Source organism: Parasteatoda tepidariorum, chromosome 1 (genome assembly GCF_043381705.1).
Source record: "Parasteatoda tepidariorum isolate YZ-2023 chromosome 1, CAS_Ptep_4.0, whole genome shotgun sequence".
Classification (NCBI taxonomy): domain Eukaryota; kingdom Metazoa; phylum Arthropoda; class Arachnida; order Araneae; family Theridiidae; genus Parasteatoda; species Parasteatoda tepidariorum.
The window spans coordinates 68968583-68985781 of NC_092204.1; the positions used below are offsets into that span (position 1 = coordinate 68968583).

At 27.6% G+C, this 17199-nt stretch overlaps 1 protein-coding gene across 1 annotated transcript; it reads left to right on the forward strand.

Annotated features, from left to right (window-relative positions):
- The first annotated feature begins 2592 nt into the window (after window positions 1-2592).
- Window positions 2593-15100, forward strand: LOC107438994 (Threonyl-carbamoyl synthesis 1). Its single transcript, XM_016051432.4, has 5 exons — window positions 2593-3054; window positions 5091-5271; window positions 8003-8237; window positions 9366-9502; window positions 14955-15100. Exons 1-5 carry the CDS (start codon window positions 2982-2984, stop codon window positions 15016-15018), a joined length of 690 nt encoding a protein of 229 aa, XP_015906918.2. The 5' UTR covers window positions 2593-2981; the 3' UTR covers window positions 15019-15100.
- The last annotated feature ends 2099 nt before the right edge of the window (window positions 15101-17199 follow it).

Below are 17199 nucleotides of genomic sequence, written 5' to 3' on the forward strand. Positions count from 1 at the left end.
AACCTTTGAGACAGAATCTTTGTGTCAGAATATAAAATGTGCCACTTAAGAGAAATGATTGGCTTAGCCTACTCGAAATAGAATGAAAAGAATAGTTGCTAATGCAAACAAATGCCACGTTTCAACATCCAATCAGGATCGAGATACCCACACCACGTCCCATGAAGTTATCCCATTGAAATAAAAATAAAAAGTTTTGAACTGAAAAGCAAAATTAATAAATAAATATAGTAGTAATTCGTTGAGGAGAAACGTAAAACAATAATTAATTTTAATAATTAATAAATAAAAAAATAATAATTAATAACGCCAATGATAATTAATTTTGGTGATAGTTATGCATTAAATTAAACCAAATAAGTTATGAACTAAAAAGCAAAATTGCTGGAGAAACGATAGTACTAATTTGTTTAAGTGAGAGCAAAACAATTGTGCCACTATTATTGACGTCATGGATACTTAATTAATTTTAGTGCTAAGTACAAATTGAAATTAAAAAAAAAATTAGCTATATACTAAAAAGCGAAATTAATGATGACAATGCACTTATTTGTTAAAGTGACCAGTAAAAAGACGCCATGCAATTTTTTACACCTATGATATATTAAACTATTTAATTTTGGTTATGGGCTCCTCTGGCATAATGACTGGTGCAGTTTTAATGTGTACCATATATATTCTCATATAGGTGCAAAGTGTGTTATGTTATGACTAAATTTAGTACCCATAACAACTGCTGTACATTTTTATGATAGATATTTCGGTAATGGGTTTTCTTCGGCCCCTCACTTGCTTGCTTGGAAGAAATTCAGTTCTCTCCTCAAATCATCTTCGTTTCCATTAAAAAAAGAAAAAGCCTATATTAGAGAATTGGGGAGTTTTCAGGTATCATTTATGATGACATAACATAACGAAGCTTTCTGCCAAAAAATATCTTAAGTGTCAATTTTTCTGAAGAAACATCCCTAATTGGGTATACTATAGCCTACGTCAGTGTTTCCCAAAGTGTGGTACGCGTACCCCCAGGGGTACGGGAACAGTTTAGTTGGGGTACGCGTTCTCATGCGAATTATCTTGTAACAAACTAAAATTACAAAAAAAATTTATTTAGAAACAAAGCTAGCCATGAAAATTTACTATTACATATATTTCTATTGGCTATTTTTTGCAGAGTCAACAGTTAATAATTAGTGCTGTTAACAGCCAGTTGTGATTTTTATTTTTTATGCAATTTTTTAATAGTAAAAAATACATTAATTTTTTTATTAGTGGTACACAGCGTAACGAAAAATTTGCAAAGGGTACACAAAAGTCATAAGTTTGGGAAACACTGGCCTACGTCACAGGTTGTGTTATTCCTACTAAATTTAACCCATGAACGGCATTTTCTGCGAGCCTAACTTCAAGCCACAAATAAACAAACGAAGTGTTTGATCGTTTAAATAGCTGCTCGCCAGATTTTATTGCATTATAAAGAAAAGTAATTGATATTCGATTTTTGATTAATAATTGATTTATGTGGATAGTGGCATTTAAGTGGATTGGCGATCGAAATGGGCTGCAGATGGCGTAGAGCAGAACTCTTTTCCTATGGCAACATTTCACATGCTTTCCCCATTAGCGTGTGGAAAGTCACAGAGGAAGGAAGTACGTTAGTTTCTCTCTTGATTTTCATATAGATTGAAATCTTTTAACTTCAAAAACTATATGGAACTGAAAACTACATTAAACATAGTTCTAAAGAAAAGTATTATTTTAAAAAATATTCTTATTAAATAAAAAGGAAAAATATTAAGAAAAGGAAAAATACTGTAGTACATTCCTATACAACTGAAAAGAGGAGGAGAGGGAAGGGAGAAGGGCTAAAGGCATGAAACCGATCTCTCCCCAGATGGCGTATTCGAGTGTTGCGATCGCGAATAGTGGCATAGAATTTAGCATTGCGTCATGAAAATGTTATTCCTACTAAGTGGAAGTAGTTGTGTTTTTTTTATATTATACCCAATTGTGCCCACAAAGCTCTATCGTTACTACGAGTTGGATCCATGATGACTTGCTTCTGTGACTAACTGTGCTCACAACGAAATGTCTTTGTGAGGAGTTATGCTCACGAAGAATTGTCGCTTCGACGTATTGTGCTCATGACGGATTGCCTCACGTTAAATTATGCTCAACGAATTGACGCAGAACGCTATTTTTTGCATGCGAGTGGACTAGACACATCAAACACACGGGTGTAAAAACTCAAAACTACGCAATACGTATTCAAAAACTACATGAAAAACAAGGCTCACTAGATGCGATTTTATCGCTTGCGAGCGAGAACTTCAGAATGCCTATTACGGTATCGTTCCCACTGTATGCGATTAATTTGGGAAGGCTCTATGGTATAAATCTTGATTGGGGTCAATCGGGTTCTCACTTGCATCTCCGTAGTCCCACGCGATTTTTTTCACATACAATTTAAACAACTCTTAAGATAAGAGAAACTGCTTGCTCATGCATGAATAACATTTAAGCGCGATCACATGCAATCTCATGCGAATATTTAGAAAGTACGTGTAAGAAGAACTGCTCGCATATGTGAGTGTTGCATTACCGTGTACTCTCCTCAGCGATAGGGTCACATGCATTGATAGGGTAATTTAAGTCATATTAGTGGGAGTAGTCCTTAACGCAATCACAATGATTTACAACAGTTTAGAAACTTAAAAATTTCTTAAATAACTGTAACTTTAACTTCTTTTCGGCATGTAAACATTGCATCATGGTATCGTGAAATTTTGAACATAACATATAAAATTTAATAGGTTATTAAACCGTAGAGAAAGGACAGACCAGTTTAATAAACGAAATGTATCAATGTGCCAGTTTATTTTATCTTTGGCCGAGTTTAGAAAAATATATTAATTAAATTTAAATGAATATTGACGCTTTGTTTTTACTGCTCTTATAATGTTCTTAGCTTATTTGTTTCCACGATGTTTGCTATAAAAAACAAGATGACACAAATTGTAAAATTAATGTCAAATGGTTGTTCAATGAATGAAATAGGTGAATAATTTTATTTAAAAAATGCATATTTTCATATATCCAATGCATTTTATGTCTTATTAGTTTACTTGCCATGCTTCTTAATTTGGGAATCTTTCCGTTTCCTTCCCCTTTAAAAATAAGCTGAATAATACTATTTTGCGTTGATATACACTTTCATTTTAGAATCAATAATTCAGTATACGTGGTTTTAATTAAGTTTTTACTATATCTATTCATTAAAATGCCTAGAGCTCAGTAAGTGTAGCACAAAATATGAAATTCTTTTATATCCGTTATTTCTATAATTTAATGCAATAGTATTCATTCAAAAGTTTACATCATATTATTTATTCTTAACCATATGTTTTAGTTATATTTATCACAATTAATAAAATATTGCAAAGCATTTGAAATCTTTTTTAAAAAATGCAAATGGTTATTAATATCTACCTAAAGGTCTATCAACCTAAGAACATTTTTCACTTTTTTGTTTAAATAAATATTGCTCCAAATGATGAACTAAAATTTTGGCAGTTATTACTTTTTTATTATTGCATTAGCAAGGTTTTCATCTCAGATAAAATTAAAAAAATCTCACCCTTTCCCAAAAACTGAGTGAGATTTCTAAACAGTATAAGAGAACACGAATAGTTTTTTAAAAAAAATTTATTTTCCTAATAATTATATAAATGCAAACTATTTTAATATCTTTTTTAACGCAATAAATATTAATGTCTCTTTTAACGCAATTACTGACTTATCACATTTAAAGGAATTTATCTTATTAATACTAGAAAATAACTCACAATCTCACAATAATATTATCCAAAGCTTAAGTCAGGGTAATTATTATTTGGAAAGTGAATTTTTATTTTACATTTTATAACCGTCGTTGAACGGCCCACCCAATTTTCGGGCTTACGACTCTGTAGCCTTGTAATTTTGAACCCAATCCAGAAGACAAGGGAACTCCTGGATCAAGTATTAGGAGAAATTTGCCTTTGTGGCGAACTTTTTCTTGGAACTAACCCGCGTTTGCGTTACATGGAGAAGACCAAGAGAACCTCCCACGGTTAACCTGATGGCAAGGAGACTCAAACTAGTGATCTGGCTACCACTAAGCATATTTCGTGTAAGTAATGTGGTTGTTACAAGCTAGATGCGGAATTCATTTGTACCCGGTTCACCTCATTGGAAGGAGAACACTCTATTTCCTGAGCCATTGCGGCTCTTGGAAAGTGGATTGAGAAAATTATCTAATAATTGAAACAAATATTTTCTTGTAATTCATATGGTGTTATTTTTTCTGTAACACATGCCCTCAAACCTCGCCACCTCCCGCAGCAGTAGAGGGGTGTTTTTTATGCCACTATTATTCATGTTTAAAATTGAGATATTTCTATATTTGTATCTATTTGCACAGAATGAAATTGGCATTGTTATTTATTCAATTGAAATTGAAGGTGAATATTTAGTGACTTGCTCGGTATTTGTACAGGCTCAACTTTTTTACCTTGTCACATTCTGTGGTTTATTTATTTATTTTTTAAATTTCTACTGTATCACTGCCCTTAATTTGACAAAACTTTGCAGTTATTTTGCTATGATGTCATACAGAAATCTTCTCTTCAGAAGATTAAATAGTATGCTTATGCTTATTTACTGTCAAAAGGTAGAAAAATTAAGTGAAAATGATCTGACTGAAATTCAATTTGAAGTTCTACACAAGGAGTTCACGATATAAAATCACTGTAATAGCTAAAAATCAGTTTGATTTCATTTTAACGAGATCTGAAGTTAAAAATAATCTGTAGTCTTACTTTACATAATTCTTTTCAATTTGAGACATTACTATTATACTGCATGGTAGGTATTTCTGGATTTATCCAAGTAAGTAGAGTAACCTTTGTTCTGGTTGTAAAACAATGTATTAGTACTGAATGAATTTATGAATTAATTAATTTCTACTTCTTATGCTGTTTTTCTCCCTTTTATATTTTTTTAATCCTCGTATTTTTTTTTATGTGCGAACTAAAAAGTATTTTTTATTTTAGTGAAGACTGCAGCTGTTGCACTTAAAGAAGGAAAAATTATTGCTGTTCCAACTGACACTATTTATGGAATTGCTGTTTTATCTCAAAATGATTCTGCAGTCTCTTCTATGTATGATATCAAAGGAAGGCATTGTGAAAAACCTGTATCCATATGTGTTGGATCTATAGAAGACATTCCTAAGTAAACTTTATTTTGAGCTTTTAGCTTTAAAGTGTGTTTTATTTGGCATTAATTATTCATTTAAATATTAATTTTTTTTAAAATTGTCGAAAATAATATTTTAGAGTTTTTAGTCCTGTTGATGATGTATTTGTTTTTTACATTTTCTGGTGTATATCTATCATTATTTTTTTAAATTACACATTTGCTTTTGCATTATTTTCCACCAAAAGTAAATGTGACTTTAAGGATATGACTAGTTTTTTCTTCTTTGCAAAAATTAAATGTAAATTTGAAATAAGAAATAAATTATATTTTGATGCTGATTAGTTACTTAAATTAGAAATATTTTAAATACATTCAGCTCTGCTATCCAATTCCTAACTTATGGTTTACTTTCAATTTTATTTAATTTGTCTTGAGTAATTTTAATTTAAAATTAAAAGGTTAAGTCTTCTCTTTAATTTAGTTTTAGTATATCAAATCATTTTTGTTAACTAAATTAGATTCCAAATTAGACCCAAAATTAAATTCTTAAACTATTAGTGATCTGTGAAACTAAAATTTAAAATACTTTCCATAAGTTTTTCATTAAATTTTACTTTAAATAGGAAACTATTTATGGGAAGTTTCCACTCAAAGAGACACATTTACATACTGCATACTAATAAATATAAAATGTTAATGGAAAAGGAAAAAAGAGTAAAAATTTAAACAAGTAAATTTGAATGGAGATTTTGTTTTTAAAAAAATAAAATTGTATTACTAAGCATCATGAAAGTTAATTTTTGATTCGTGGATCAGTTGATATTTGATTGAAAAAAAATCTATAAAAATTTTGTGAATAATTAAGCTTCAACACTTAGAAATCTTAAAAGTTTTTCATAGTTTTTGGTCACTATTCAATCATTGAAAAGTTCATTAAGTACAATTATAGAAAACTTAGAAGTGGAGAACAAATAAAAGTTTTTCTTATGCTGTTCACTTTAATTTAAAAAAATTTTGAGGAGCATATGTGTTATACTGGGAGCATCTAGTTATCTCCAACTCTTTATTTGACACTAGAATCAAGCTAAGAATAAAATGTTAGTACCATTTTTTAACAAGACATTGTAAAAAAAAAAATGTGTAAAAGCTTTTTTTAGTATTGTATCAAATTACTGCATCTACTTATTTTTAAATATTTTTGATATTAAACATAAAATATAGTGATTGCTAAAACTGAATTTTTTAAATTCAAAAATTTTCCTAAAATAATTTCCATTTTTTGAAAAAGTTTTTTTTTTTTTCCAAAAAAGGGGGGCCTAAAAATAAACCTTTCAGCAACCCCTAATAAATGGAATTTTCTTCTCGATTAATTAAATTATCGAGTTGTTGGAGAACTTTTTTATTCTAGACACAGCTTCAAATGCGTGTTTAATAAAATAAACACACATCGAGATGTGTAGAAGATGGACACAGCTAAAAATACTTGTTTAAAAAAAATAAGCATAGCTTAGAATGCATTTTTAAAAAAATGGTCACAGCTAAAAATGCTTTTTTAAGAAAATGGACAAAACTATTAAAAAAGAAAATTAACACTTGATTCTGTTTTTCAAACTTTTCTTGTGAAAATTGTTCATTTTTTAAAAAATAAACTAATGATTTCAAATAAATTCATTATTCTGGTGTCAATATTTTATTTTATGATATTATCACAGATTCTAAAAATTTATAATAGTGGTATTAAATTGATGTTGTAAAAATATATAGATTTTTTTAAACCACTTTATGGTTGATTATTCTGAATACAAAAAGAGATGCTTGATGTGTCATATATGTAGTAAGCCCAGCCATCACAGCCCTGAAGTTCAGATGCATGCCCCTTAATAAGTGTGCCTAGTGTTTAAAAAAGCAAGAGAAAATAAGTATGCATTTCTTCATTTAGTTTTTAATCTGGAGGATTAAACACTTGTGCATTGTGGTGCATTTTGTGCTGTGTCCATTTTCTTAAACACACAATTAGAGCTGTTTTTTCTTGAACATATATCTTGAACTATGTCCATTTTTTAAACTCACATTTTTAGCTATGTCCATTTTCTTACACTCATAATTCCAACCATTCTTTCAAGCATGCACTTCAAGAGCTGTACTCAGAATGAAATGCTCACCGTCAAAGTTCTTTCAAATATTATGGGTGGGTTATACTTATATGTGCACAGATATTTCACAAATCTACTTCTTTATGAATGAATGATTCAGGTAACTTATTTTCAGTCTGATAGAAAGTCTCTTTCTTATTAGGGCTTCAAGAAAAATCTTTAAGGCTTGAAGTTAGTGAAAGCATTCTAAATTATTCAGAAATTCAGGGGGGGGGAGCTTTATGGGTAACCCAAAATATTCTGTGAATTTAAGTACCACCTAGAAATGTTTTAGGTTAAAAGAGGATTTTTCCTGTTATCCTCATAGCGATTGCATAAGCACTTCAGAATTTTTTGTGTTTTAAAAAAAAATGTGTGGAAATTAGTGGTTTGACTGTATAAAAAATTAGTGTTTCACAGATTTATTTAATTTAGTTATCTCGCTTAATTCAGTTTAAAGATTTCTCTAAAAAGTACTGATTCCTAGATATAAAGTTTTGAAATCTAGGAAATTTAACTAGCAAGCTGTATTTTCTGCACAAATACATTTATTCTGACTTTTCTATACAAATATCTTTAATCAAACCACACATTTCCGTTCTTAATATCTAATAATAGTTTTCTCATGACAGGTGGGGGAAAATTACATTCCCCGAAGGTTTACTTCATGATTTGTTGCCTGGGCCTGTTACTATAGTTATGGAAAGAACGCCCAACTTAAATCCAAATTTAAATCCTGATTGGCCTACTATAGGAATCAGGATTCCTAAGTGTAAATTCATTCAAGATTTAGCATCATCATGCATTGAACCTCTAGCTCTTACTAGTGCTAACATCAGTTCATCTTCTAGCTCTTTATCAATCAAGGTTTATTTCTATTCTAATCTTATTCTATTCTGATTTTTAATACAAACTGCATATTGTAGAATGTGTGTTGTTTTGCAATTTAAGTTTACTTTATTTTGATTGAAACAAGAAAAAGGATTATTTTTTTAGGGGTTTACTGACTCCTTGCATAACTCATTCTCCAAAAACTAAGATGTTGTAGTCTAGTAATCTTGTTTAAACATCATACTTGTACATTCATCAAAGCTGTCTAACATATTAATAGTTACCAGACAGTAAACTTAGTTATGGAAAAAAGTAATGCACACCATAATTGAAATCTTAATTGTCAATATTTCCCTTTTATATGTTAAAATATACTAGACTTATAACATATGAAAAAATAAAACTCAATTCATTCTTCAGTCAAGTCTTTGATCAAGAATTTTATCTTAATTATAAATAATTTGTTGATTATGACTAACACTTGATAACTATTTGAAATATAGCACAATATGTTGAACAAATGTCTTTTTGTTTATTTGTCAATAAATAAATAATTTAACTCAAGAGATTTAAGTATATTTAATTATTTTTGAATTTGAAGTATATTTAATTCTTTGCAAATTTAGTATGTTTAATTCTTTGCAATTTAGAATATAAAAGTTAATGTGACATATAATTGTGGAAGTTTAAATTAAAGCAAACTTGTAAATGTTTTTGCAAATGAGCTTCTTTTTATTGAAATCAGTATAAAAATAATTTAATGATTTTTAATAACATAGTAAAATTGACGAACATCTATCGAATCATAAATATTAACATTATTTATATTAAAAATAAGCACTTAAGAGTACAGTGTTAAAAATATCAGATTTGCAAAGTGGGTGGTTATCCAAAAAGCTTTAGAAACTATGCTATTAAGTTTTCTTAATTTTTAATATTGAAGTTGAATATATATTAGCTATATTATGTATAACATAAAACAAAGTCTTATACAGTTTACGAAAACTGTTAAAAAAAATTTTTTTAAACTGTTAAATTTTATATTGTTAAAAAATATAAAATTATAAAAGCGTGGCTTCAGTGTTACTGTCATTTTATATTCAGATTCATTTAAACTGTAATTTTTTTAAAAACTAAATTTAGTTATATGAATGAATTTAATAGGAATTTAAGGAGCTGTGGCCATCACTTGATTTGATAGTTGATGGTGGCATTCTTGGACAAGTAGACCCTAAAAGACTTGGATCAACTATTATAGATCTTTCTGTTAAAGGTCATTTTAAAGTTTGGCGAAGTGGATGGTAAGTTTTATCTTAAGATATCCAAGAAATTTGTATCTGCATGATTTTTCTCTTAGTGTCCCTTGTTATTATATTTGTTAGTGGTCTAAAAATATGAGAAAAACTATTCTTCAATTTTTGAAAAATCTGAAGAAAAAAAATTTCAAACTGTAAACTTTTAAGACTATAAATTAATCTTTGTATGGGTTCTTGAATTGCATGGTTCTATTAATTTTTAGTTTGATATAATTTTAAAAGAAACAGCAAATTATTTAATTAAAATTAATGCTTATTTGTATTAAGTGTAATAATTAGATCAATAATTAATCATTAGGTTATTGGCATTTAAATTTTAAACGCTTAAATGTTCTTCTCACAATATTTCAGTTTCACAATAAAACCTTAAGAAGAAATATTAACGCTTCAGACTTTTCGTGTTTTAAAACATTTTTCAAGATTGTTTTAAAACATTTTTCAAGTTTAAAAATAAATCTTGACTATAGCAGTGTTCTCCCTAAACGTTTTTAAAAGGGCAGTTCGTCCTATCTGCCCTTTGATCCCTATAAATACTCCCTCTTTGCCCTTTTTGTAAAAATAAGCTGCCACATATATATATGTCTGTCACTGTTTAAATGATAATTACACACTGGTAAAATTATCTGTGTTTATATGTTTAATTCTGATTTTAATTACAAACATTTACTTTGTTAGGTTCATTCTCAAATGATTAAATTATTAAGTTTCTCTTTTTTCAGGGTATATTATATATATATCAGGGTATTTCAGGTATATTAATGAATTTAAGTAATTTTAAATATGTACCTTCTTTTTTTTCTAAAAAAAAGGGGGGGGGGCTCCTTTTAATGATCATTTTTTCAAAGTTTTCAATTTCAATTATAGAAAAAAGTTGTTTATCAATTAATCATTTTTTATTAGTTTACTTATTTTTGAAAAAAATTGTGTTTAGAGATTGTTTTATAGCATGCCTTTAATTTTTTATAAACGAGAATTTTTCTGATGTTTTGATATTGTCTGAGACTTACTTTTTGAAATATATACATAAAATATTATGAGGGTAATTTAGAAATTGTTGAGGATCAAATTCAGTTATTACATAAATTTACACATTTTGATGAATTCTTGCATTATTAGGTGAGTGTCTTTTCACCCTGCCCTTTTTCATTCCTAAGGAGAACTCTGATTATAGTATTAAGCATTAGAATTTTTCTGAATGAGTGAATGAGTATTAAAAGCTTAAGTATACTACTTAGCAAGTTTATAATACAAGAAAACATATGCTTTAACTGTTCTTTAACTTTTTCTATCCCAATGCACCTCAAATGCCTGACCATCTAGATTTCCGAGGCAGCGCCTGAGTTTTGGCAAGCTTTTCCCCCCTAGATGCGCAGGTAGAAGAAACCATAGAGTCATAAAAGCAGGATGGCTTCTGAAGAACCCTCTTTGATATTGGGGATTATCAATAAAATTAAGTTTTGTTGTAGGACTGGATAGTATTATTCTGAGTAACTCTGATTTTAATTACAAAAAAATGGATATTCTATTATAAAATATATTTTCTATTTCTAAAAAAAAAATCAAAAATGATTATTTCTTCAAAGATCTTTTAAAATAAAAATATTTTTTTGTTGCATTTGAATATTTTGTGTTGAAATTAAAGATTTTTTATGACAAATAGTCTTTGCCATAATAGCATGTAAGCAGTATAGAAAATAATTGCGAGACAAATTATTAAATGTTTAGATGACTAAAAAGGGAAATTCTGGGAACTTTTCGTAACAAAATTTTGAAAGAGGGAAGCATACAAATACAACAATACTTGAGTTTATCATAGAAGTATTTATTTATTTTTTACGAACTTTTAACTTCTGAAAGTATCTGCGTACTTTCTCATTGCAAGTAGAATTTATTTAACGTAAAATTTATATGGTTCTCCAAAGCTAAAATGAAACACTCAAAATGATGAGGCTAATTTAGATATGTTGTTATTTTATATGATAATAAAATGGAGTTGTGCTTTTTTTATACTTAAAATATAGAATCATTGCGTACACATTTAGCATTCAAAACATTAAAATATTCTCTTTTATTTTAAAATTTCTCATTGTATAAATTTTTGCCATGATTGTCGGAAAAAGAGAGAAATTAAGTGTTGCCAAATATAAGTTTAAACATTTATATTGTTAAGATTTTTCTAATTATTAGCATGTTATAAAATTTTTTGTAAGATAATTTTTAGTCCGAAAGTGCAAATTTATTTGGAAGTAGTTGGTTTAAATCCCATTATATTTCTAGCTTGTGCTTTCCATCGCTAATTTGTGCCTTTATGTCCTTATATTTATAAGCTGTTACATAGTATTGAGCACACAAGCCCATATAAGTGTATAAAATTAAATTAAAAACATAAACAAATGTATATATTATGTATACATTTATATTATCAGTTTTTAAAAAAGTAGTGCTGCAATTAACGAGTAAATAAACTTCTATATATGTTTAGTTTAGCTTAAATTTAAAACAATTAAAATCGAGCATCTAATATAAGAGATAGTCTAGGATTTAAGTGAGTCAGTGTATGTAGCTAATATGAGACACCTAATAATATTTTATTGATTTGTTTTTAGGAAATAAATTTTTTTTCTATAAATATAAAAATTACGGAAAAAACTTAAAATAAAACAGTGGGTGAACAAGTGTTTTTATACAAGTGGTTTTAACATTGAAAGAGATTTTTTTTTGTCATTTTTATTTCATTGCGACGATAATACTGAACATTACGATTTTTATTAGCAAGTATTGTTATATAAGTTTACATATTTGACATTGTAAACATTTAGTTTGCAGATTTGCTATTTCGTTTGCAACTAATTATTGAACTAAACATTTGTTCACCAAAAAACATTTTAGTTGCATTGATCTGTTTTTTTAAGTGTTCCCATTTCGAAAAAAATGACCTTATTTATTCTTGTAATTAGTGATAAGAATGATTCTAAAAGATTTTATTTTTGTTTAATTTTCCACGACAATGTATCCAGTTTAATTTGCAATATTTTGTAAAGTATAATTTAAGCAGTTGGTTATTGCTTATAACTGAAGAATGTACGCACAATCAAGCCTTTAGTATAATTGCGAAATTTTTGCTCTAACCTAAAACCAGTTTTGATGTTTACAAACTACTATTTGCTTAAAAATATTTTTGAAAAAAATAAAATTCCTTAAATTAATTAACTGCACAAGGATCTAATTTTTTTTTCGTCATTAATAAAAAAAATCATTCTGAAAACATATTTAAGTTATAAAAAATAAAGTTTCAATGTCCTGAAATTAATTTAAACTTTCCATATTGTTTTATGAAGTTAAAAAATCGATCACTAACGATGTACACTTTTATTCTATGATTTTAATTTCCTTAAAAAAAAATAATTTGATATCATTGAAATGTAGTAAATTAAGTGTGTGATTTAAAATAATGTTAATGGATAAAACTGTTAAGTTATATGATTTTAAAATAGAAAAAATAAAGAGAATTTTAAGGTTTATACCCGAAATATATTTTAAAATAATTTTCAAATGTTTATAATTTATTTACTATTATTCAATTGATTATAATTATTATTGAGAGATTATTGTTTATTGATACATTATTTATAACAATACTACTATTTATTGTATAATTGAATTAAAAATTTCAATTATATAAATAGCTTTAAAACTTCAAATTAAACTATATAATGAATTAATTTTTAAAAATATATAATTTGCTTCAACTAATTATTAATAACTATAATTTAATTAATTTAATTAAATTCAGGTCCAACTGCACGAATGGAAGCAGGCATTAAATTTATATGATAACTAATTGAGGTTCAATTTTCTGACTTTTTCCTGCTAGTGTTTTTTCCGTGATTAATAAAGCAAGCCATATTAGTTATCAGAGAAAATAATCTATTTTATTACAAAAGTATTAAGGTACTGTTAAATGTTTTTAAAAATGTTTGAGAAAAAAGAATGAAATAGAAAAATCACTTAATACAATCAGTATTAAGTTTAGAATTTCTCCAGGTGGCACATAATAAGGATTTTAGAGTCCGTAACGAAATAGAATCCATACCGTCACAATTTATTATTTATTTAAAGGAGGAAGGAAAAAATTATTCATATCTGATGAAAGGATTTTTTTTCTTTACGACTCACTGTCACTTGCTATGATATTCAAATTAAAATCTTGTTTCATTTCGAAAAGAAAAAGCTTTTATGTATATGTAGATTTCTATTTGTATATGGATTGTTTGTTTCGATTTCTTGGAAGTTTCAGCATAAATATATCTTCATCTTTAAAATTCTAAATTATTCTCAATTTTATTTATTAATTTTGAATTTTGTTAATCAATATAATATGCTATTCTAAAGAATATCCTAAAGATCATCCGACACATTCCAAACAAATTACTTGACTTGTATATGGAGAAAATGTTATTGGACTGTTAATTAATAAGAGGCCTCAATTAATGAAATATCCCTTAAAATAAAAAATTATCAATTTTTGACAAGTATTTCTCAACTATATGCATGCAACCTGTACTCCTATATTTTAATAATTATTGCTGTATGATAATCATCTAGTTGATATTTTAAAACCATTAATTTTTAAAATATGTTTTAAAATCATTAATTTTACTTTTGAGTTTAGATAAAATGCTATTAATGTCAACATTTTCAATCATCAAAATATTCAGCTTAACATTAATTATTTAATAGTTAATATTCTCATTAATATATGTGTAAAATTTTCTTTTGTATTTTTAAAAAAATATATAACGATAGTATAGATGTCATGTGACGAATATATTTTTCTCTATTTACTTATTAAAAATAATACTTTTTAATCTTGAGCTTCTCAGTTAGGAAGATTGAGTGCAAATGTTACTTAATATTTTTAAATATATTCTTAAAACAATTTAAGTAGAAAATTAAAAATTTTAGCCTGTATTAATTAGGATTATCTAATTATGATTCGTAAAAAAATAGTCTCTAGATTTAAAAAAAAAACTTTTTCTGTTAAACAAACCTGCTTAAAAAAATTTTTGAGAAGGTGTGTATTTTTAATAAGTATTGATTTTAGTTTTACTTATTTCTTTACAAAAAGGGTCAAAATTAAAGAAACCGGAAAGCAAATATTTTTTTCAATACTTTTTGGTCCTTGAAAAGTCTCCAGTTTCAACTTCTTAGCACTTGGTATTGTTAAGGTGAGTTAACTATCATAGCTTGCAGAGAAAGAGGATAGGGAAGTTATCAAACAAATTCTTGGGTGTTTCGGCAATCTAAGGGAGGTAGTGAAATTTAGACCCCGGGAAGCAAAGAGTTAAACAAGTTCCTTTTATTGTTTGTGTTGAATTTGAATTTTAAACATATTTTAATCCAACTTTATTAATTTTTTTATGTTTCTTTATTTTAGCTCTCATGAAAATACCATCAATATATTGCAGAAATATGGCTTAACTGAAATCATATCATCTTAGATATTTTGTATTTGAGATTATTTATAAAATACTGATAATTTTATTTATTGTTTTGTAAATTAATAAACCATTTTACATTGAATGCTTTCAATTTTATTAAATGCTTTTCTACCCTTATTATCTTTCTCTTTTTAAAAAAATTTTTTTGTTTTGACTGGAACATTAATGAAATGAATAATTTAATCTTTAATTGATGTCACCATATTTTGTTTTGCAATAAGTATATATATATATATATATATATATATTTTTATTGATTGTTGACATTCACCAGCAAAAATCTACAACCATCAATTTCGGTTACTAACAGTAACATGCATTAAGTAGAAAGTGTTAAAAAATGACAGCACCTGATAAAACAACATTTCACATTGCTAAGGCAAATAGTGTGATTGTTTCAAGGGTTATTTCTAAGTCAATTAACCACAAGACATGGTGCTAGATAAAATGCAAGGTACAAATTCAATTGTGATATACATTTATTTTGTATAGAAGTATTCCTGCAGCAACCCGTTGTGATGAAGGGAGAGATAAAGGTTACAGTGTGGTCATCATTGGGCACAAACCGCTTCACTTCCTAGACAAGCTGATACATTTTGATCTGAAGCTGGATAAGCTTCAAGCTACCACTGAGGATTAAACCTCAGTTGTTCACAATGCAGTCCAGTGCCTTTTAATAACTGTGCCATAGCGACAAGATATTTAAGATACGACTGAAAACTCATTGTTCAAAAGAAAAGGTGTTGAATAGTTTCTAAAAATATATCTAAAGAGTTATGAGAAGGTTGTTATAATAATAAGTCATAATTTGGAATTGTTATGTTTTCAGCTGTTCAACTAAGTTATTTAAAATTTGAGTAATTTTAAAACAAAGGTATACAAGTTTCTCTTAATCTTTTTATTAATTACTACTTTATAATAGTTTTAATATTATTTTTCCTAATTACTTTCAAGCTCAAAGCGTTCAATATGGCTTTAAAGCGACACATTTATCTTTTTAAATTTTGGCCTTGGGGAGGACTTTGAACCTAAAACTTGGTCTTCGATTTCAAAGATAATTTCACTTATTCTTTTTAAGTTTTTTTTTTTTTTTTGAATTATTTATACTTGACAAAACTATTTTTGAGAAAATTTAGGAAACTAAATATATACTCATTCACTGCAGCACCATAAGTGTATATTTGTAAATTATATATATATTTATATTACTAATGCGTATTTGTTGTTCCTGAATTTAACGATTTGCTTTTATTTTAACAAAACTATTTATATAAATTGACGTAAGCAACTATAATTTTTATGATAATGTATTTTGATTTTTAAAGCTAAACAATTTAAAAAGGAAATAATAGTAACATGGTTAAAAATTTAAACATGATAAAAAAATATTAAAAAAGGATTTATATGTAGCAACAAAAAGAAAGGAAGAAAACAAATACCATCTTAACAAAATATATTAAAAAACTTGCAAATAAATTGTAATGACTTTTTCCTCCCCAAACTCTCATAAATTTCTAATAAACTATAATTTTTTTTTTAATTGAAACATTCATTTTGTTTTTAGGGTTTCTGCTTGCTGCTTCATATTTCAATTACATTTTAATAAAATCCTGTGAATTAAGTTGAGTTGTATTGTTAATTTTTTCGAATATATGACTATTTTAAAGTCTATGTTACAATATTGATAAGTCCCGCAGTGGACTGATCGTTAAGACACGGTTCCCAGCAGATCACTGGCTGCAGTCAGTGTGCGTGTGGGTGACCACTTGGATCAGCCTGCGTAGGGACCGATGGTGTGCGGTATTGGTCCTCGTTAAACTGTTCTACCGTAAAGTGCTCGACTTCGCGTGCAGGTCGTCGGGCTACCAAAGCGGGGGTGCCATCCCCTCTGCAGAGGATCAAAATTGTGATGGCATGTCTTCGGATCATCCTCAGGGATGTTTCCCAGACCGTCGCCAATAGCCCATTGTGCAGCTCTAGTGCGACGTAAATGAACAATATTGATAAAATTTAACAAAAAGTAACTGAAACACAGGAAAGATTTATATTAACGTAAATGCTAAAAAAAACTATTTTAACATAGAATAAGCCATGTTTCAAATTGTAACAAAATCGAGTTAATTGGGCTTTGGAAAGAATAAACTGCAATGCAATAAAATAATCAATTAATGAAAACATTGA